This window comes from Mercenaria mercenaria, chromosome 2 (assembly GCF_021730395.1).
Source record: "Mercenaria mercenaria strain notata chromosome 2, MADL_Memer_1, whole genome shotgun sequence".
NCBI classification, from domain to species: domain Eukaryota; kingdom Metazoa; phylum Mollusca; class Bivalvia; order Venerida; family Veneridae; genus Mercenaria; species Mercenaria mercenaria.
Window position 1 is genome coordinate 93,781,607 of NC_069362.1, and position 21,668 is coordinate 93,803,274.

Consider the following 21,668-nt stretch of genomic DNA (forward strand, 5'->3'; position numbering starts at 1 on the left):
CGGCCATATTTTAGGATTTATAAGCCGGGCTAGTATATAAAATAGATAGATAACATATCATACAAAACGAACAAATAAAACTGAGGCACTGTTTTAGAACGGTCATTGATCTATATTAAAAAGAAACTGGGAGCTAAAATCCGTTTAGGGCACGTACTTTAATACCATATTTTCCATATTTTCAACAAGTTATGCAAAACGATGTAAAAAAAATAATTCCCTAAAGCTATAAAAATAAGTGACAAAATAAGAGATATCACTAGAGCAATATACTCAATAACGTGTCTAAAGTCAAAGCACCAAGGCTCTAGCTTTTAAGGGCAAGTTGCAAAACAAAATTTCACTCCCCACGCCAAAACTAACTGCCTTAATTCAAAAGACCTTTGCCAGGGAAAATGCTACATTTTCCGCTTGTAATTTCGATAAAGCATTTTTACTAGCTGCATTGTTAAAAATTATACTATGTAGACCTGCAACAAAGTTTGTAAAGTTCTTTCCTTTTTGTTGAACAGTACTTACGTCAGGTGGTTTTGGAATACAGTTTTAGACAAGTAATTTGTATTCCCTGGGAAACAAATTGTGTACCCCTTGTCGCAGATTTGTTTTCATGTTGTTATGAAAGAGACTTTATGTTTAGTCTTTCTCCTTTTCTGCAGGCAAACATTATTAAAGCATTTAATAATACATCGTATGCTATCTGAATGATATTCTTAATATGGATAATCCGTTTTTCTCAATTGGTGGAGCTCCAGTTGTATAAAACTAACAATTCGGATACTACTGCTTCATTTCTAGATAAGCATCTCTGTATTTATGACAATATTATACATACCAAAAATAATGACAAGATCGAGGGATCATTTTAATTTCAATAGGCCTATTGTAAATTTCTCCCATTCGAATGAGGATGTACCCTATCTATCTATCTATTTATACTGCCACGCTCTTTTTTCGAGTATTACGTGCAGGTGCGCGTCTGTTCAAAAGAATTAAAAGATGTATTTGTGAAGTGTTGAACATCAAGATGACAGTTTTATTTGAAAGAGGAGTATAAACAGTTAAAAGAGATTAAAAACAGCATTTTTCACATTAGATCGTGTAAGAACATTTGGTCACTCCCTGTCTGAATTGTTCCAAAGTAGAGACCTGCACAACCTCGGTTGGAAGAGTAGCTGGGAAGAAAGAGAATTTGTTAAAATAACAGGGTGTAATGATCTACTTGTAAGACAGGGGCTGCATGTGTCTAGTGAAGCCGGTAGGGGGTATAACGTAAGGGGGCATTGGCACTGCAACCAGTCCATTTACAATTTTATAAATAGTATATTGCTCTAGTGATATCTCTTATTTTGTCACTTTTAGTGGGGATGTTCCTTTTCAGGAAATTAAGAGTTTGGCTTCATTTGGAGTTGACCTGATTAACATATTTGTTCCAGTTAAGGCCTGAGGAGAAAGTGATTCCAAAATATTTTGCATCACTTACTGTTTCAAGGATTTGGCCTTGGAGTGAATATTTGGACCTATATGGGTTTTTTGATCTAGTGATATTTATCACTGTACATTTTGAGGAGTTAATCTCTATGTCCCATTTGCTTTCCCAGACCTGTAACCCGTCAAGATCTTGCTGAAGAATACTTTCATGAAAAGAGTTTTTGACGGTGATGTAAACAGCAGTGTCGTCAGAAAATAACCGGACCTGTGAAGCTATATTTTCAGGCAGGTCGTTTATGTATAGTAAAAAGAGAAGAGGGTCTAGAACAGAACCTTAGGTACTCCGGATGTTACTGGGACTTTATCTGACGTTTCCCCATCAACTAAGACTGACTGGCGACGGCCTATCAGGAAGTATTTGACCCATTGCAAAGTGTTGCCCTGGACGCCATGTTGATGCAGTTTAAAGAGAAGCTTTAGGTGGTTGACCTTATCGAATGCTTTCGAGAAATCCAATAGTACTAAAATCTGAAAAGTAGATCCCTCGGAAGCACCGAAAACAAGGCAAACAGTGAAAATTGCAGACTCGGTTTGATTGAGTCTGTTCATGAGCAGTAATGGAAAATGCAACACTGCCCACGCCCACCTAGCACCTAGCACTAAGTCTGTTTGGTGACCTGGATTAAGTTTCTTGACAGATCTTCAACAAGTTCTAGGATCTGTGTTTCCCAGTTCCTTTTTTCTCTAAAATCATGCTGTAAGTCATAAAGAATATTGTTGACATGGAAGTGCTTTGTAATATTGGATGCAACAATGTGCTCTAATAGTTTACGGAGAACATATGTCAAAGAAATTGGCCGATAGTTGGCAGTGTTACCTTTATCCCCCTTTGTAAAAAGAGAAGTGACATTTGCTTTGGACCAGTCAGCTGGCATGGTACCAGTGTCAAGGGATTTTTTAAATAACTTGGTAACTAGTGGGGCTATTTGGACACACAATTTTTTAGAACAATTGGGTTTAAATCATCAGGGCCACATGCTTTGTCGGTTTTTAAGGTTGACAGTAATTTTTGGACACCTTTAACATCAGCAGTGACCTTTGACATTATCGGATATTAACACTTTAAGCTTTGGGGTAGGGTATTACTCAGGAGAGTTTGTATTTTCATTTTGCACAGATGACCTAATTTAAGAGGTGACATTGGTGTAAATACTGATTAAAAACTGGCGATTTAATACATCTGCTTTGGCCTTACTATCTGTATACACTCAACAAAATTCCTAATCGGTCAGTTTATATTGTATTACTATTTTGTTAACAATGCATGTATTTACAAGAAATTTCACATACCAACATTTGAATAGGTACAGCAGCTAATTATTGATTTATTTCTGGCCAACTCACGGCCAACGTAACCGCATTAGGCGTTTTGACCAATATAGCATATTTTGCACGTGCAGGGCATGTGCACCAACATGCACGTGTTAATAATACTTTTGGCATCACTGACGAAAGTCCTACTAGAAAAACACATATCATTGTGAAATTGACACAAGAGAAACGCGCCCGGGCTGTCGGAATTTTACAACAAAATTCAAAATCGGACATCAATGAATTGTACTTCGGTTAAATTTCGCCAAAAGAGCGCGGATGGTAGATAACCAACGACTGAAGATTCTTGTAAATGGAAATAAGGTTGAAAAAGGAAACAACCATCAAAAAAACAGCTACAAACAAATTATATCAAAATTCTTTTGAAATTACTAAAAAAATGCAACATTGTCAAAACGCCTAATGCGGTTACTTTGGTCGTGAGTTGCAAAAAATAAATTAATAATTAACTGCAGTACCTGTTCAAATGTTGATATGTGAATTTTCGTGTGAATACATGCATTATTAACAAAATAGGAATACAATATAAACTGACCGGTTAGGAATTTTGTTGAATGTAGAGTTCGCCATTCTCTACTGTGACAGTGGAGAAATATCCGGTGAGTCCTGTTTTGCACTTTTTTGTGAGGCAACATGTCATGGGATGTATATATCTCAAAAGTAAGGAAAGGGGTTGGGGGAGGGGCATGCTTTCATGCTATTCAGTTTCAGGTGAGGTGACTTCTGGCATACAGACACTAAATAGGAAAATGGCACGAAAAAATGGCGGATACAGATAGTCCTTAGGTATTTTTTGCTCTGTAGAGCTATTTTCCTTATTTTCTTGGCATTTTTGTTGCTATTTTAAAATCACTTGACAGATCTATGATTGACATGTAGGTAGCATTTTCATAATGAAATAACAACATGACAGAATTTTTCCTGGAAACTTAGATCATACACCAACACTACAATTTGGGTCTCATTTTTTGGCTAATTTTGCAGTTTGTGTGTTTGACTGAAAATATTTTTCTTGCATCAAACATGACTCCCACTTTTCTTTTGATATTTATTCAGCACTGTCAAATATTCTTCAAGAAAATGTAAGTAACAGACATTTAAAATGGGTCCCGATGTGTGCTGCGGTCATTGGAAATATGTCAATTTTATATAAATAAAGAAGGAAACAGTTATTTAGTGTGTTGTAACCTTCAGCCACGGTTTTATCAAGAGAACTAAAAAAAAAAAGTTTAATACATAAATGAAGTTGAGTTGTAATCACGTGATCTATTATGGAAGTCGAAAATCTGTAAATGTTGCAAACTTACTCTTAGTCATTTTCACTAGCTTTTAAATAGCTAAGAAATGCCAGGACCTCTTGAACGATGGCTTGAAACGTTTTTGTGCGGACAGTTTGCTGATAATTTCGAGAGATACGGCTACAGAACGCTACAAACAGTAAGAAAATATGCCTGTTTAAATTATGGCATTTGGATGGATTTGTTTTTATCGTAGCTTATGTCATGAGGTGTTGTTTTCGTTTTTCAGGTATGTCAGATGCAGCTACCACAGTTGTTATCAATTGGAATACCACATAAAGAAAGTGAAATCATACTCCAAAATATACAGATCCTTAGACAATCTACAGCTGCAGGTAATTAATTATCTGCAGTTAAATAAAGCATGCTCAAATCATGGACACATTCCTTTGACTTCTCTTGGTATCACTGACTTGGTTATAATACAAATTTATTTACTGTCGGTATGGCATAACAAATCAACATTAACTATGAATAGCTATTGACTGACTAAATGTTACGTAGTAGATCTCAATACTGGTATAACAGTATGGGTGGGTGTGTAAAGTTAGTAGCAGTTCTGTAGACAAGTCTTAAATGTATTGACTGTCCTGGAAGTTGGAGTTAGTTCAATACTAAACATTAAACTTACAAAGGGCACCTTTTAATATTTGGATGTTCATCATGTCCCTGTGTCTAGTTTAATCCAATGACAGCAGTTTGCATAGCAAAAATTTCAACCTTATTGTATTGAAGTTCAATGTAGGAAAAGTCTCAAACAAGTAATAATATTAATATTTTGGTTAACCGTAATTAAAACTGCACCACCATGTCCAATATCACTTCCTCGACGCATTACACAGACTTTTAACGTAATTCAATGAAATACTATGAACAATGCAACACTAAAAAATATACAGAATCAGTTATACATGCTTAGATGAAAATATGTTCAGTGAAGGACCATAACTCCTGGCTGAGTGAAATCCTAAACAGAACACCAGGTTGGCAACTTCTCCTGCTGTATAACAATCCCCTAATTTTTTATGACTCCAAGTCAAATACTTTTGAGATACAAGTGACACAAACTTGTATCCCATTATAATATGCATATTTTTGACAATCAAGGGTCATAACTCTAAATTTGCAGGGTTTTCCCGGATGCAGGTTTTCTGCGTTCCTGACGCGCTTTTACTGCTTTGAACTCGTATTTTTTAGTGCCTCTGCTTCCACTGGACCCGCAAAATGTGTCACGAAACTCCTTTGCACTGAAGCCTTCTTTGCGCAGATACCCATGTAAAATACGCAGTTTTTTACCACCGGGACCATCCCCGAATCGTGGGTGCTCATTATACACAGGTATAGACGATTTTCCAACTTCAAAACAAGTTTTGTTATCGATGTTCGCCATTTTGGTAAAGGGAAACTACTCTCCACGCTAACTGTCACCGCTAAAATCTAAGATTGCCGTTACGTTCCGTAAAAGATCGAATGGTTTATTTTTTTATTAAACAAAATTAATTTCATATAAATTTAAAGTATTTTGATGAAAAAATATTAATAAATCACAAAAATTATGATACTAATTAAGGATCGAGTATTATCTTTAACCGAGATAAAACTGTGAACAACATAATTGACACGAGGTGACACGTTAATTGCCAGTAATAACTGGCTATTTGATCATAACAAAAAGACTATCACACCTTTTGTAATTGGTCTGAATTGAGAAGCTCATGCCATTCTGAAAGTTACCATTCCGAAATATTGAATCAACTGCTATCTAAATTAAAAAGATACAATTAAGTTCATTCGGTTTTAGGGTAAATTTTTTTAGTAATAATGTCCATTTTCAAGATCAATAATTTGTGGACCCCCAAAAATTATTAGGGACCCTTAAATTAGCAGCCATGGGAGTCCATGGACTCCCAAATAAAAAACCCGAGGGAAAACCCTGATTTGGTAGGAATTTTTATCTTGATGATTCCTAGGTTAAGTTCAAAACTGGGTCATGATGGGTCAAAAACTAGGTCACCATTCAACAAAAGAAATGCCTGTTAACACTGTAGAGGCCACAGTTATGACCCTGTCTTCATGAAACTTGGTCAGAATGTTTATCTTGATGATTCCAAGGCCAGGTTTAACAGGTGAGCGATATAGGGTCATCACCTGTCACATAGTGACAAGGTGAGCTGTTGGGATCTGTCCACAATTTCTTGTGAACACGATAGGGACCACATTTTGCAATCAATTTTAATCAAACTTGCCCACAACTTGTATTACAATAATTTCTCGGTCCCTTTCAAAAACTGACTAGATCCCTTCATGACTTACAGAGTTATAGTCCCTTAATAGGCCAAAATTTGCTATTTTGGTCTTTGCAGCCATATAAAGACTTCATTTATGGTTTGATTTGATACAAACTTGCAAAATATCTTTAACAACAAAAGATTTTGGATTCCACGATGAATCCGTTGGATCCAATCATAGGTTCAGGAATTATGGCCCCTGATTGACCCCTGAAAGAGCCAAAAAAAATTATTTTTTACTGTGTGAACACGATAGAAGTGACATTTTACAGTCGATTTTAACCACACAACTTTAGTCACAACAACATCTCAGTTCCTTTTGAAAACCGGCTAGATTCCATCATGGGTTCTAGAGTTACTGCTCCTGAAATTGGCAAAATTTTCTATTTTGGCTCTTTCAGCCGTATAGAGGTTTCATTCATTCTTGATTTGATACAAACTTGCAAAGGCCAAGTTCGAAACTGGGACATGTGGTCAAAAACTAGGTCACCAGGACAAATCAAAGGAAAAACTTGTTAACCATATTTATGACCATATCTTCATGAAACATGGTCAGAATGTTACTTGATTCCAGCCAAATCAAAATGAATCATGTGGTCACAGTTCATACCGTCAATCAAAGAACAAGGCTTGTTAACTAGAGGCCATATTTATGATCCTATCTTCATGAAAACTTGGTAATGGAATGTATTAACTCTGATGATTTCCTAGGCCAGCTTTTGAAACTGGTCTTGAGTCAAACACTTAGGTCACAGTTCAAAAAAGGAAAAGCTTGTAACCCCTAGAGCCAGTTATGACCCTATCTTCATAAAATAGGTCAGAATTTTATCTGATGATTCTAATGCAAAATAAACATGTGATGAATAAGGGTCATCAGACCCATTGTTACAATATTTATTTTACTAAGTCAAATGCCATAATATGTTCTTTCCCCAGGAGAATATTGTTTTTGTCCGTCCTATTCCGTCGTTTGTAGTCCACTTCATTTCGAGCAATAACTGGAAACCTTTGACCTAAACCCTCGATGTTCATAGGGTGTAGGAGTGTCTGAGTAGACGACCCCTAAATGTTTTGGGTCCTCTGTCAAAGTCAAGTCAAAATGGGGCCTGAACATTGAACATTGTCGATCAATAACTTGAGAACACTTGACTCAGATGTTGAAATTCATAGGATTGATTGGCGCATTAAGTGATGACCCATATAGATTTTGGGAGTAACTCCGTCAAGTCAAGGGCACATGGGCCTGACATTGAAAACCATTTCGATCAATAACTAGAGAATCATTCTGACCCAAATGTTGAAACTTCATAGGATATTGGACATGAAGAGTAGAACCCCTGTTGATTTTGGGTTCTCCGTCAAGGTCAGGTCACAGGGGCCGAACATGAAAACCATTTGATCATTAAGAACCACTGACCAATTTGAATACCTTCATTAGGATGATTGGTCATAAGATTGATGACCCCTGATTGAATTTGGGGTCACTCCGTCAAAGGTCAAGTCAAGGCTGAACATGAAACCATTTCCGATCAATAACTAAAACACTTGACCCAGAATGTTGAAACTTCTAGGATGATTGTACATGCAAAGTATATGACCCTCTATCGATTTTTTAGTCATCCATTAAATGTTAAGGTCACTAGGGGCTCTCCATTGAAAACCATTTCCGTCATAACTGAGAACCACTTGACCGAGAATGTTGAAATTAATAGGATGATTGGTCGTGCAGAGTAGATGACCCCTACGATTTTGGGATCACTCTGTGAAAGGTCAAGGTCACAGGGGCCTGAACATTGAAAACCATTTCCGTCATAACTTGAGAACCACTTGACCCAGAATGTATGAAACTTCATAGGATGATTGGTCCCTAAAGAGTAGATGACCCCTAACGATTTTAGGGTCACTCGTAAAGGTCAAGGCCCCAGGGACCTGAACATGAAAACCATTTCCATCAATAACTTGAAAACACTCTCGACCCAGAATGTTGAAACTTCATAGGATGATTGTTCATGCAGAGTAAAATGACCCTATTGTTTTGGAGGTCACTCCGTTAAAGGTCAAGGTCACAGGGGCCTGAACATTGATAACCAGTTCCGATCAATAACTTGAGAACCACTTGACCCAGAATGTTGAAACTTCATAGGATGATTGAACATGCAGAGTAGATGACCCCTATTGATTTTGGGGTCAGTCTATTAAAGGTCAAGGTCACAGTGGCCTGTTCATGTAAAATCATTTTTTGGAAATAGCTTGAGAACCACTTGACCTACAATGTTGAAACTTAATAGGATGATTGGGCATGCAGAGTAGATGACCCCTATTTATTTTGAGGTCACTTGATCAAAGGTCAAGGTCACAGGATCCTGAACAGTGACTTGAGAACCACTAGGCCAAGAGTATTGAAATTTAGCGGGATGACTGGACATGCCAAGTAGATGATCCCTATTGCAGCCAACCATCAGTGTCTCTTTGACTTTTGCTCCTGACCCCTATTGACAACCTTGCCTATAGGACTTTGCATTGGGGGAGACATGCGCTTTTTTACAAAAGCATTTTCTAGTTCTGGTCTGACTGAGTGACATCTCTAACAAAACTCCAGATGCACAACTTCACATGCTAAATAATACTCATGTAATGTTTCATAATACTGGGTCAAATACTTACAGTGTTACTTAGTTACATGTGACACAAACTTAGGCTCTTTTTAGCTCATCTGATTTTTTTGAGAAAAAAAAAATGATGAGTTATTGTCATCACTTGATCGGCGTCGGCATTGCCTGGTGAAGTTTTATATTTAGGTCAGCTTTTAAACTATCAAAGCTATTGCTTTGAAACTTGCAACACTTGTTCACCATCATAAGCTGACCCTGTACAGCAAGAAACATAACTCCATCCTGCTTTTTGCAAGATTTATGGCCCCTTTTGTACTTAGAAAATACCAGATTTCTTAGTTAAGCAGGGCTCTCGCGACTGGGCGACTTGAGCGAAATAGGCGCTCTAGAACTTCAAACTTCGCTCAGATCTAACCTCAAAGCGAAATGCAAGTCGCCCGATTTTCTTTGATTTCCGCACTCGCTAATTACTGCTACCCAGACTGTTGACAATTTGCACCGTGTCATATAATGAGTGTCGAATACACAAACACACGCCGGCAGCATAATTTAAGCTCCGCCTACCTCAGGTACTTGCGAGATTATCCCGAGAAGTGTGAAAGCGAATCAAATTATCCGATACACCAGAGTCTATTGTGTTAAGCCAATCAGCGCCGCGCTTACGTCTTTGACACTTCGCGTTAATTGTCAACAGGTTCGAGTGCAAAAAAAAAAACTATTGTTTTATTTAAGAAACTGCTGATTAACCATGCGATTAATTGGAATATGGTACACAATTATTTGTTATCTATGATAAAAGAACGACATGTAATGTATTAACTACGCTAAATTGACTTCCATCGATGAATTTATTTGAATATGTATTTCTAGATTACTGTACACATTTTACTTTCAGTTTTATATTTCGAGTGAGATACTGACATTTCTCGGTGAATGACTCGGTGCAAAGAGCTATAAAAAATAAATACACTTCTACTTCTTTGCTGGTGTTAATAATAAACACTTCATACATGTACAAGATATAACCAAAATTCGGCGGGTTACATTTATAGCATAGGCTTGAATTTTGAAAACGACTTTTTTCAGAATTTTGTAACAAAACGATAACCACTGTATTGGAAATGATCTAACTAAGAAAATGAATGGTCACATCAATGTTTTTTATCAAGAAACAAGAAAATTACAGCCACCTTTCGAATCACTCAACATCATTGCGGTAGAAAAAGTCTTCCCACTTCTCCCTAAAGTCTCCCCACTTCTCCCTAAATCAGCTTGAGGGAGAAGTGACTTCTCCCAAAAATTTGGACCTAGCTAGACCCCTGGTTAAGTTTTATGTTTAGGTCAACTTTTCTCCTAAACTATCAAAGCTATTGCTTTGAAACTTACAACACTTGTTCACCATCATAAGCTGACCCTGTACTTCAAGAAACATAACTCCATCCTGCTTTTTGCAAGAATTATTGCCCCTTTTGGACTTAGAAAATCAGTTTTCTTGGTTAAGTTTTATGTTTAGGTCAGCTTTTCTCCTAAACTATCAAAGCTATTGCTTTGAAACTTTCAACACTTGTTCACCATCATAAGTTGACCCAGTACAGCAAGAAACATAACTCCTCCTGTTTTTTGCAAGATTTATGGCCCCCTTTTGGACTTAGAAAATATCAGATTTCTTGGTTAAGTTTTATGTTTAGGTCAACTTTTTCTCTTAAACTATCAAAGCTATTGCTTTGAAACTTGCAACACTTGTTCACCATCATAAGCTGACCCTGTACATCAAGAAACATAACTCCATCCTGCTTTTTGCAATAACTATTGCCCCTTTTGGACTTAGAAAATCAGTTGTCTTGGTTGAGTCAGCTTTTCTCATAAACTATCAAAGCTATTGCTTTAAAACTTGCAACAGTTTTTCACCATCATAAGCGGACGCTGTGTGTCAAGAAACATAACTCTATCCTGCTTTTTGAAAGAATGATGGCCCTTTTTAGACTTAGAAAATCAGTTTTCTTGGTTAAGTTTTATGTTTAGGTCAGCTTTTCTCCTAAACTATCAAAGCTATTGCTTTGAAACTTTCAACACTTGTTCACCATCATAAGCTGACCCAGTACAGCAAGAAACATAACTCCGTCCTGCTTTTTGCAAGATTTATGGCCCCCTTTTGGACTTAGAAAATATCAGATTTCTTGGTTAAGTTTTATGTTTAGGTCAACTTTTTCTCTTAAACTATCAAAGCTATTGCTTTGAAACTTTCAACACTTGTTCACCATCATAAGCTGACCCAGTACAGCAAGAAACATAACTCCGTCCTGCTTTTTGCAAGATTTATGGCCCCCTTTTGGACTTAGAAAATATCAGATTTCTTGGTTAAGTTTTATGTTTAGGTCAACTTTTTCTCTTAAACTATCAAAGCTATTGCTTTGAAACTTGCAACACTTGTTCACCATCATAAGCTGACCCTGTACATCAAGAAACATAACTCCATCCTGCTTTTTGCAATAACTATTGCCCCTTTTGGACTTAGAAAATCAGTTGTCTTGGTTGAGTCAGCTTTTCTCATAAACTATCAAAGCTATTGCTTTAAAACTTGCAACAGTTTTTCACCATCATAAGCGGACGCTGTGTGTCAAGAAACATAACTCTATCCTGCTTTTTGAAAGAATGATGGCCCTTTTTAGACTTAGAAAATCATGGGTAGGACAATATTTCTGTTATACAAAAAAAATCAGATGAGCGTCAACACTCACAAGGCGGTGCTCTTGTTATACCTATTTTAGACCTACAAGTCAAGGGCCATAACTGGTCTGACTGTGTGAGATCCAAATTAAAACCTTTGGTGCACTGCTTCCCATGTTGAATAACAATCTTGTGAGGTTTGATGACTGGGTCAAATACTTTTTGAGATATATGAATGATACAATTCGGATGGATGGACATTCTACATATTATGTGGCTGCTTTTTATACGCCCGTTTGAAAAACGGGACGTATTATGGGAACGCCCCTGGCGGGCGGATGGGCGGGCGGGCGGGCGGCGTCCAGAGACCTTGTCCGGAGCATATCTTCTACATGCATGGAGGGATTTTGATGAAACTTGGCACAGTTGTTCACCATCATGAGACGGAGTGTCATGCGCAAGAACCCGGTCCCTAGGTCTAAGGTCAAGGTCACACTTAGAGGTCAAAGGTCAAATTCAAGAATGACTTTGTCCGGAGCATATCTTCTTCATGTATGGAGGGATTTTGATGAAAGTTGGCACAATTGTTCATCATCATGAGACGGAGTGTCATGCGCAAAAACCAGGTCCCTAGGTCTAAGGTCAAGGTCACACTTAGAGGTCAAAGGATACAAGAATGAAAAATTCAAGAATGACTTTGTCCGGAGCATATCTTCTTCATGCATGGAAGGATTTTGATGTAGCTTGGCACAGTTGTTCACCATAATGAGAGGGAGTGTCATGCGCAAGAACCAGGTTCCTAGGTCTAAGGTCAAGGTCACACTTAGATGTCAAAGGATACAAGAATGAAAACTTTGTCCGGAGCATATCTTCTTCATGCATGAAAGGACTTTGATGTAGCTTGGCAAAATTGTTCACCATCATGAGACGGAGTGTCATGCGCAAGAACCAGGTCCCTAGGGGTAAGGTCAAGGTCACACTTAGAGGTCAAAGGATACAAGAATGAAAACTTTGTCCGGAGCATTTCTTCTTCATGCATTGAGGGATTTTGATACAACTTGGCACAAATGTTCACAAGCATGAGACGGAGTGTCATGCGCAAGAACCAGGTCCCTCGGTCTAAGGTCAAGGTCACACTTAAAGGTCAAAGGTCAGATACAAGAATGACTTTGTCTGGAGCATTTCTTCTTCATGCATGGAGGGATTTTGATGTAACTTGGCACAATTGTACACCATCATGAGACGGAGTGTCATGCACTGGTCCCTTCTTTTGAATTACTTCCCTTTGCTGTTACTATAAATAGCTTATATTGTAACTTTTTCATTACAAGTCGTAGGGAAAAATCGAGAACCACTTTTCTGTAGTACAACATGCATGTTACATCCAATTCTGAGGTGTATTTTGAGCTATCTCTACCTGGTAAGGATTTTTGTGTGGACTTGTAATTTTTTTTTTTTCGATTTTTTTTTTTTTTTTTTTTTTTTTCTCTTTAAAGATTAACTTCCCTTAGTTGTTACTATAAATAACTTACATTGTAACTTTTTTATAATTGACCGTAGGGAAAAACCAAGACCACTTTTCTGTGGTACAACATTGATGTTACTTTCAAATTTTGGGTGTATTTTAAGGTATCTCTACCTGGTAAGGATTTTTTTTGTGGACTTAGAAAAATAAAAGAATTACAATAATTTCTAAAAAAAAACAACATTGTAAACAACTAGAAAATTAAAATTCCATTTGCAAATACAGGTGCTAGTGTAAACAAATTTGCTGTGACGGGCGTATATTGTGACATTCTGCACCCTTGTTTGTTCTCTCTAGTCTATTGTTCTTTTAGCCATGTAAAAGAAAAACAGCCACATAAAAGCCTTACCGAATGAATGACATAAAAAAAAAGAGTACAGTTACTTATTGGGCTCAGACAGACGGACAAGGGCAACTCTAATACCCCCCCTTCCCCCCCCCCCCCCCCTCCAAATTGTGGGGGGTGTCACAAAAAATGAAGATACTGCGGAAGACTGAATTCAGAAAACATTCTTACCTATAACATCAACAGAAAGACAATTTTGTAAATTATTGTAACACCATATTAATTTTTTATTGAATTCTTTACCAGTGCTACAATTCAAATATGACAAGAGCTCGTAGAACACGAAATGCCCCCCTTGATGCATTCAGTTACTGTACAAGGAACAGAAATTATTTTGTCACTGTGCACTGGATGTTTGACACACTGACTTCAAATCAATAATTATGGGTCATTTACCAGTCATAAGTGGCTTCCGTATCAAATGTGATTTTAGACCAAAGCATTCTCTAGTTATTTGGCAAAAAAAGGTCTTCTGTTCTGGGTTAATGTGACCTTGACCTTTGACCTACTGATCTCAAAATCAATAGGGGTCATCTGCTGATCAACCTCCCTAATAAGTTTTGTGATCCTAGGCTCAAGCGTTCTCAGGTTATCATCCAGAAAACGTTTAACTGTTCCGGGTCACTGTGCCCTTGACCTTTGCTTTACTGATCTCAAAATCAATAGAGGTCATCTGCTGGTCATTACCAACCTCCCTATCAACTTTCATGATCCTAGGCCCAAACGTTCTTGAGTTATCATCCGGAAACTGATGGTCTACAAACCGATCGACATACCGACCAACATCTGCACAACAATATACCCCTCCTTCAAAGCGGGGCATAATTATGTTGGTGTTATGTTGAATCCAACTTAAAAAGACCCTTGAGTTTAAATTGTCCAGCATACAAAAATCATTTAAAAAATATCAGTCACTGTTTAGATGCTGTCAGTTAATGCTTGATTGATGAGAAATATGATAATAAAGAACTATATGTGTTCAGGTCATCTACATGAAATGTTTTAAAGCTGATTGAGATTTCTTACATATTTCAGTTGCCCAGCAACAAATGCAACATGGAATGAGTGGTAGCTATAGCAACAGTATGTCACATGACCATCATGGAACATCCTTTCAGGGCAGAGATGTTTTACAAGAACATACGGTATTTGAAAATTAATAATAATGACTTTTTGCACTTGTATGTTTTAAACTATAAAGCTATCAAGAAAATTTTCTATACCATTATTTGCAGAATCATAACATTAACTTAACTTTCATAACATGGCATAAATCTCTAAAAGATAATCATGCTTTTTTATAAGCCCATTTTGGAAAAACGGGACATACTATGTGATGGCGTGCACGTCAGTCCATCTGTCTGTCCATCATAATTCGTGTCCGGAGCATAAATTTATAATCATTAAAGGTATTGACTTTAAACTTGGCATATAGGTAGATGGTGATGATACGATGTGCAGAGCTCTTGAACCGGGTCTGTAAGTCAAAGGTTAAGGTCACAATTTGAGCTTAAAGGTCAAATCTGTCTGTCATATTTAGTGTCTGGAGCATAACTATTAACCATTCATGGTATTGATGTCAAACTTGGGATGTATGTGCAGAGTGCATGAACAATGATGGTAGGTCAAAGGACAAGGTCACAGCAAGGTCAAATCTGCCCATCATATTTCGTGTCCAGAGTGTAACTTAAAAACTATTAAAGGTATTGACTTGAAACTTGGAATATAGTCAGGTGGTGATGAGAAGATTTGCAGGTCGCATCAATCTATAATCCTGCCACCACCACTGCACACACACACACCCTGCTTCCCTGACCTCCCACCAAAAAAAACACTTTTACATTTTGATTTTTTCTGTCCTCCTCTGATGCGACCCTTGGGCGTATATTGCCCAGCTTTATGGAGCTCTTTTTGGCTTGAATTTAAAATGAAGAAAAAATATTATAATTGTGTTGTCATTTAAGTGAAACTGAAAATGTGTTCATAACTTTTATCGATCTTCTTGCAGAATTACATGGGCCCTGATAGAAGCTGTTACAACTATGGCAGTCAGAGTTCCAGTGTAAGCGGCCAGTTCTATAACCAAGGTGTGTCTCAGTCTCTCGATCCCATGATGAGTTCAGCCTATAGACAACAGTATCAAGGATCATCTAGTTATCCACAGCAGTTGGCAGATGGAGCGCAGTACTCTAATATGGGAATGCCATCTCCGTCTTCAAGTGCTGCTGTTGTAACATCACGCCATGCTTTTCCAGGGCATGTCCCAGGGTCGCCGCTAATGGGTCAGTCAAATATGCAGCATTCACATCCACATTTGAGGAGTTCTGGTCAGACTCCACAGGAAGTTGCAAATAATATCCTGCATATGGCTGCCTCCTCTTATCCTACAAATAATACAGTACAAGTGCCACTGTCGAAAAGCAGATCTTCACCATATCATGTACCATCAAGATCACCAAATTACAATTCAAAGCTGCAAGACAACCAACAGCTTATGTGTTCAGATTATAACCAAGGACAGTTTGCTTACCCTAGTCCACCTCATCAGTCGCAGCTGCACATGCAGTCTAGAGACCCAAGACTGTCACCAATAAGTCCAGCCTCTGTAGGAATGATACCCAGTCCACACTCACACCAAAGTGGGCGTTCTGTACCAAGCTCGAGTCCTTGCTCGATGCATAGTCCAAGTAAAGGGCTAGTAAGATCGCCAGGCCCCAATTCGCAGTTTGTAAATTCACCACAACGAGGACAGTATCAAATGTCATCGTCAATGAATACCTCACATCAAAGAATGGTTTCTCCTATTCCTTCCAATCAACAACTAAAAGTCTCTGTTCCGTCTTCCATGTCACAGCCTTTCCAACAGTGTTACTTTGGAAATATGTTAAACACATCGCAATATCCAACATTTCAGCAACCGATGTCTGTCCAATATTCACCCAGTTCAATTTCCCAAATTTCTAATAGTGGACAATTTTGTAATTCCCCTGGTTCGCATAGCGGAAATTTTCCACATTCCCCTGGCGGCCATAGCGGACATTTTAGTAACATATCATCTCCTTACACTCCGGGGTCTGGCAACTACCTTAGTCCAGGTCAAACTCATAGTTCCCCATCTACAACACAACATGTGCCAGACAGTAGTGTGTCACACTCACCAAACATGAAGCAGTGTAATAGCCCACTTCAGTCTCTGCAAAAACTTTGTATGTTGCCTGAAGCACAAGTTGTTGATCCTAAAACTGTAGTAAAAGAAGCTTGTGTTCCTTCTCCAAATGACTCTTCTATAGCAAAAAGCATAGAAAGTAGTTTATCAATACCAGTGTGTACAAACGCTCCAACAGATTCCAGTTTTTCTCCAGCTTTCAATGAAGTAGTTCAATCAAGTTCAGAATCAGAAGTGACGCAGAGTATATCTGAAACTGCTGTCAGTCCAGATGTTAAATGTCAACCTAAGAAGATGATGTTACTTCGAGCAGCAAAGGATGATTTGTGTTCTCCGCAAAGTGATGAAACTGTTCAGTACTGTAGTGTTAAATCAGAGAGTGATGATACGAAAGACTACAAAATTGAGTCAGTAGATGATGGAGATGATAAAAAACATTTAATAGATCAAAGTTCAGTTGAATCATTGAATACTGATAGAAATAATTCTGACATTTTTGATGGTAAAACAAATACATCTGAGACTGATAAGAAAAAAACTTGTGAACCCTCAGAATGTAAAACTCCAGCTGAAAACTGTGAAGGTGGCTCTGCCAAAGATGGAGTTGATTCTAATGTAGAAAATAAGGCATTTGATTATTTGAAACCAGGTTCAGAAAATGGCATACAGGGTATTGAAAACGTACCTGATTCTAGTCGGAATAAAGAAACTTGTGATGCTAATTTTGGGATAGGTGCTACCACGTCTGAAAATGTGCAATTAAATACAGCAAACATTGAACAAGGAGCCAAAGTGCAATCAAAAGATGTTGAAGTGGCATATGAGTCAGAAAGTTCAGATAGTGATAATGAATCACAGCTTCTTGTACGTAAAGATGTGAAAAAAACATACAGTAAACAAGAGAGGTTGAAAAGTTTCGAGATCAGTCCAAGATTAAGAGGAGATAGTACTGGATCTCTAAGTGATGATCGGGATAATAGTGATTTTGAGTATGAAGATCATATAGGATGTGATGACATAGAAACAGGATTTAGTGATATTGATGATAAGTCGAATGAAATAATAGAAGAGTCTGTTGATGATGCGAAGGATTTGGATAATGATATCACAGATGGAGGTATGGTTATTGATCGGGTCATGATTACAGGATCGTGCTGGGAAAAGAATGGCATTAGAAAAAGAAGTATTAGTAACAGTCAGAAGCATAAAAAAAATGGGCATGTTAAAAGATTACCTTTTATGAGAGAGGTGTCTGAAATAGACTCTGATGATGTGCCAAGCCCACTAGGCGGCGATGTTGTTGATGGTTTAGAAGGACCTGTTGGTGTAGATAATGGTGATGGTACAGTTTCGGTTAGAAGACCGTCCCATATAAGGCAGAGAAAAACTCCTGTCAAATACAAAGATACCTCATTTTTTCAGGGAGATTTTATTTTTGTTGAAGAGGAGGAGCAGTTTGTAGATGAACCCAAGAGGAAAATGGCTAAGAAAAGTATAGATGTAAATCACAATCCGAAGAAAAATGGAGTTGTAAAAAAGTCAGACAATACTTGCAGCAGTAATAACAACGCTAGTAGCTCTTTAAAGGCAAAACATTGTGTGAAACCAAAAATCCAGGTCTCGTCAGACTCGTCCGTTTCAAAAAATCTGGAGGATACTATGAAGCTTTTAGCAAAGCAAAAAGGAAAAATGAAAGCTGAAAAGTCAAAAAGCACATTTACAACAAATAATATCAAATTTGTGACAAAAGGTAGTGATGGAAAACTGAAAGAAGTGAAAACTGTAACAGTTGTGAAAGAAGTAACCAAAGACGACTGTGTGCGAAATAGTGTCTCAAAAACTGGGATACTGTCAGTTAACCAAGCTCCGAAGTCAAAGTCAGATCCAAAAAACACTCCTAGTCATACAACTGCTGTAATGACCAGAAAGTCATCAAAACAAGAGTGTAATATTGAAAAGAATGAAAGTGTCAAAAAGAAAGCTCCTAGAAGACAGCTAAATGGTGTTAAAACTGATAGTATTAATGGCCAAAGAAAAGGAAGCGAAAGAACCCATAAGAGCAGTTCTGTAGTAAATCAAAATACAGAAAAGATGGCAAAAACGAAAAAATTAAAACAGTTATCTAAGGAAAAAGCTATACCAGATGATGACATTGAAGTTATAGAAATTGACTCTGAAGACAGTGTAGGTGCTGCAAATGAAACTGGTGCTAACAATAATGTAACTGAATTGCTTGAAGATAGAGAAGCAGTACCAAAGGCAGAAATTGTTGCTGTTGAATGTCAGAACCTAGTAAGTGATGAAGAAAAAGAAGGGAGAGGTTATATGTTTTCTCTAGTCGAAGATGAAGTTGTGGATGAAAAGTTGGTTGGGGAAATTCATACTGATCTCAAAGAAAAAACTGAGGAAGGTGATATTGATATTGAACATGAAACTCCTGCTAAAGAAAATATTAAAAGATCCAGTTCTGGGTCAAATATAAAGTGTAAAAGATCTAGTGCTAGACGTGATAGGTCTAAAACAAGTGGTAAAGGTGTTAAGAGAAAGGCTTTTATTGACCATGATCCTGATTTTGAATTTGGATCAATTAAAAAGGCATTTAAATCAAATAAATTGGATCAGACTAGAGATTCATCAAGTTCTAAAAAAACTAAAAAGAAAGTAGATAGATGGGCAAATTTCAAGGGACCTAAAGTAGTATTTGATGGCATAAAGGAAACCGCAAAAAATTGTGTTGTGATAAATGACCCATATGAAGAAAGTGTTTCTAAGAAAACAAAGACCACGGCTCAGAATGTGACCAGAATTGAGATCTCACAACTTCCATCAGATAAATCAGTTCTTATTCCATACAATGAAACTACAGAAAATGAGGAATGGATATGTGCTCTTTGTGGTAAACATAGTAGTTATAAATTTCTTGGTGATCTCTTTGGACCATATACAGTTGAGATAATGTCAGATGACATGTTGGATTTGAGTCCAAAAGTTCGCCTCGGTACAAAAAAGAAAAGATCAGAGGAGAGTCAGTCAAGTGTGAATAAGAGTAATAAATCAGGGAGACGTGCTAGCAGCGTGTCACAGGAAGCTAGTGAATGGAAAGAGGTCTGGGTCCACGAAAGCTGTTCTGTTTACTCTGATGGTGTCTTTCTGATTGGTTCCAAGATATATGGTCTCCAAGAAGCTGTGAGAATTGCTAGCCAAACTGTAAGTCTATGTAACACTGATAAATGTACATACAATGTATTTACTTGCTTATAACAAGCCTTGAGACTGCCTAATAATTTTTATACCCCTGGTGTAGAATTTTAGGAGGCATATAGTGTTTGATAACAAATAAATAAATAACAATTTTAAGTCTTTTTATCGATGATGATACAAAATTAAATTAGCATGCTTATTAACAACACAATCTCATATATTCATCGTATATATCAACTTTCAACTATCAACAGACTCTTTTATTAAACAGAAAGATGAGCATTTATAGGGATTTTTCGAGAGCTCTTAAAAGGGCAGGGTACTGTTAAAAATGGGACAGGGTGCATTTTGCGCGTTTCACACCTTTGTCTACAACAAACAAAAGGTATATGTCCAAGGTTTTTTGGTTATAAATGTCTCTTTGTAAGTTACTGCATTGTTTACTACATGGTGTGCAATACAATCTTTATGCAGAACATAACATTTTATGATATTTCTAATAAAGAAAACTTGCAAGACAAAAATAATGACTGCAATCATAAATCAGACAGTAGGTATTTATTAATCATAAGCATGTTATATAAACTTTCTTTTTCATTTGAATTCATAGCAAGTTTCTTCTAGTGCAAATCTGAATACATTTTCAATAAATGTCATTATACTTTCATCATATTTTTAGCTCACCTGTCACATAGTGACAAGGTGAGCTTTTGTGATCACGCAGCGTCCGTTCGTTCGTGCGTTCGTTCGTCCGTCCGTAAACTTTCGCTTGTGACCACTCTAGAGGTCACATTTTTTGTGGGATCTTTATGAAAGTTGGTCAGAATGTTCATCTTGATGATATCTAGGTCAAGTTCGAAACTGGGTCACGTGCCTTCAAAAACTAGGTCAGTAGGTCTAAAAATAGAAAAACCTTGTGTTCTCTCTAGAGGCCATATATTTTACAAGATCTTCATGAAAATTGGTCAGAATGTTCACCTTGATGATATCTAGGTCAAGTTCGAAACTGGGTCACGTGCCATCAAAAACTAGGTCAGTAGGTCAAATAATAGAAAAACCTTGTGACCTCTCTAGAGGCTATATTTTTCATGGGATCTGTATGAAATTTGGTCTGAATGTTCATCTTCATGATATCAAGGTCAAGTTCGAAACTGGGTTACGTGCGTTGAAAAACTAGGTCAGTAGGTCTAAAAATAGAAAAACCTTGTGACCTCTCTAGAGGCCATATATTTCATGAGATCTTCATGTAAATTGGTCAGAATGTTCACCTTGATGATATCTAGGTCAAGTTCGCAAGTGGGTCACGTGCCATCAAAATCTAGGTCAGTAGGTCAAATAATAGAAAAACCTTGTGACCTCTCTAGAGGCCATATTTTTCATGGGAAGTGTATGAAAGTTGGTCTGAATGTTCAACTTGATGATATCTAGATCAAGTTCGAAAGTGGGTCACGTGCCATCAAAAACTAGGTCAGTAGGTCAAATAAAAGAAAAACCTTGTGACCTCTCTACAGGCCATATTTTTCATGGGATCTGTATGAAAGTTGGTCTGAATGTTCATCTTGATGATATCTAGGTCAAGTTCGAAAGTGGGTCACGTGCCGTCAAAAACTAGGTCAGTAGGTCATATAATAGAAAAACCTTGTGACCTCTCTAGAGGCTATATTTTTTATGGGATCTGTATGAAGTTGGTCTGAATGTTCATCTTCATGATATCTAGGTCAAGTTCGAAACTGGGTTACGTGCGT

The 21,668-nt window shown here is 37.4% G+C and overlaps 1 protein-coding gene across 2 annotated transcripts in view; it reads left to right on the plus strand.

Moving 5' to 3' along the window:
• The first annotated feature begins 4,079 nt into the window (after positions 1-4,079).
• Positions 4,080-21,668, plus strand: part of LOC123564608 (uncharacterized) — a 39,350-nt gene continuing 21,761 nt past the window's right edge. For both annotated transcript variants that reach the window (XM_053537273.1, XM_045358313.2), the window contains exons 1-4: positions 4,080-4,257; positions 4,348-4,453; positions 14,592-14,701; positions 15,565-19,929. In XM_053537273.1, the coding sequence (XP_053393248.1) occupies positions 4,165-4,257; positions 4,348-4,453; positions 14,592-14,701; positions 15,565-19,929 (4,674 nt within the window). In that variant the 5' untranslated portion in view covers positions 4,080-4,164. The remainder of the gene's footprint in view (positions 4,258-4,347; positions 4,454-14,591; positions 14,702-15,564; positions 19,930-21,668) is intronic.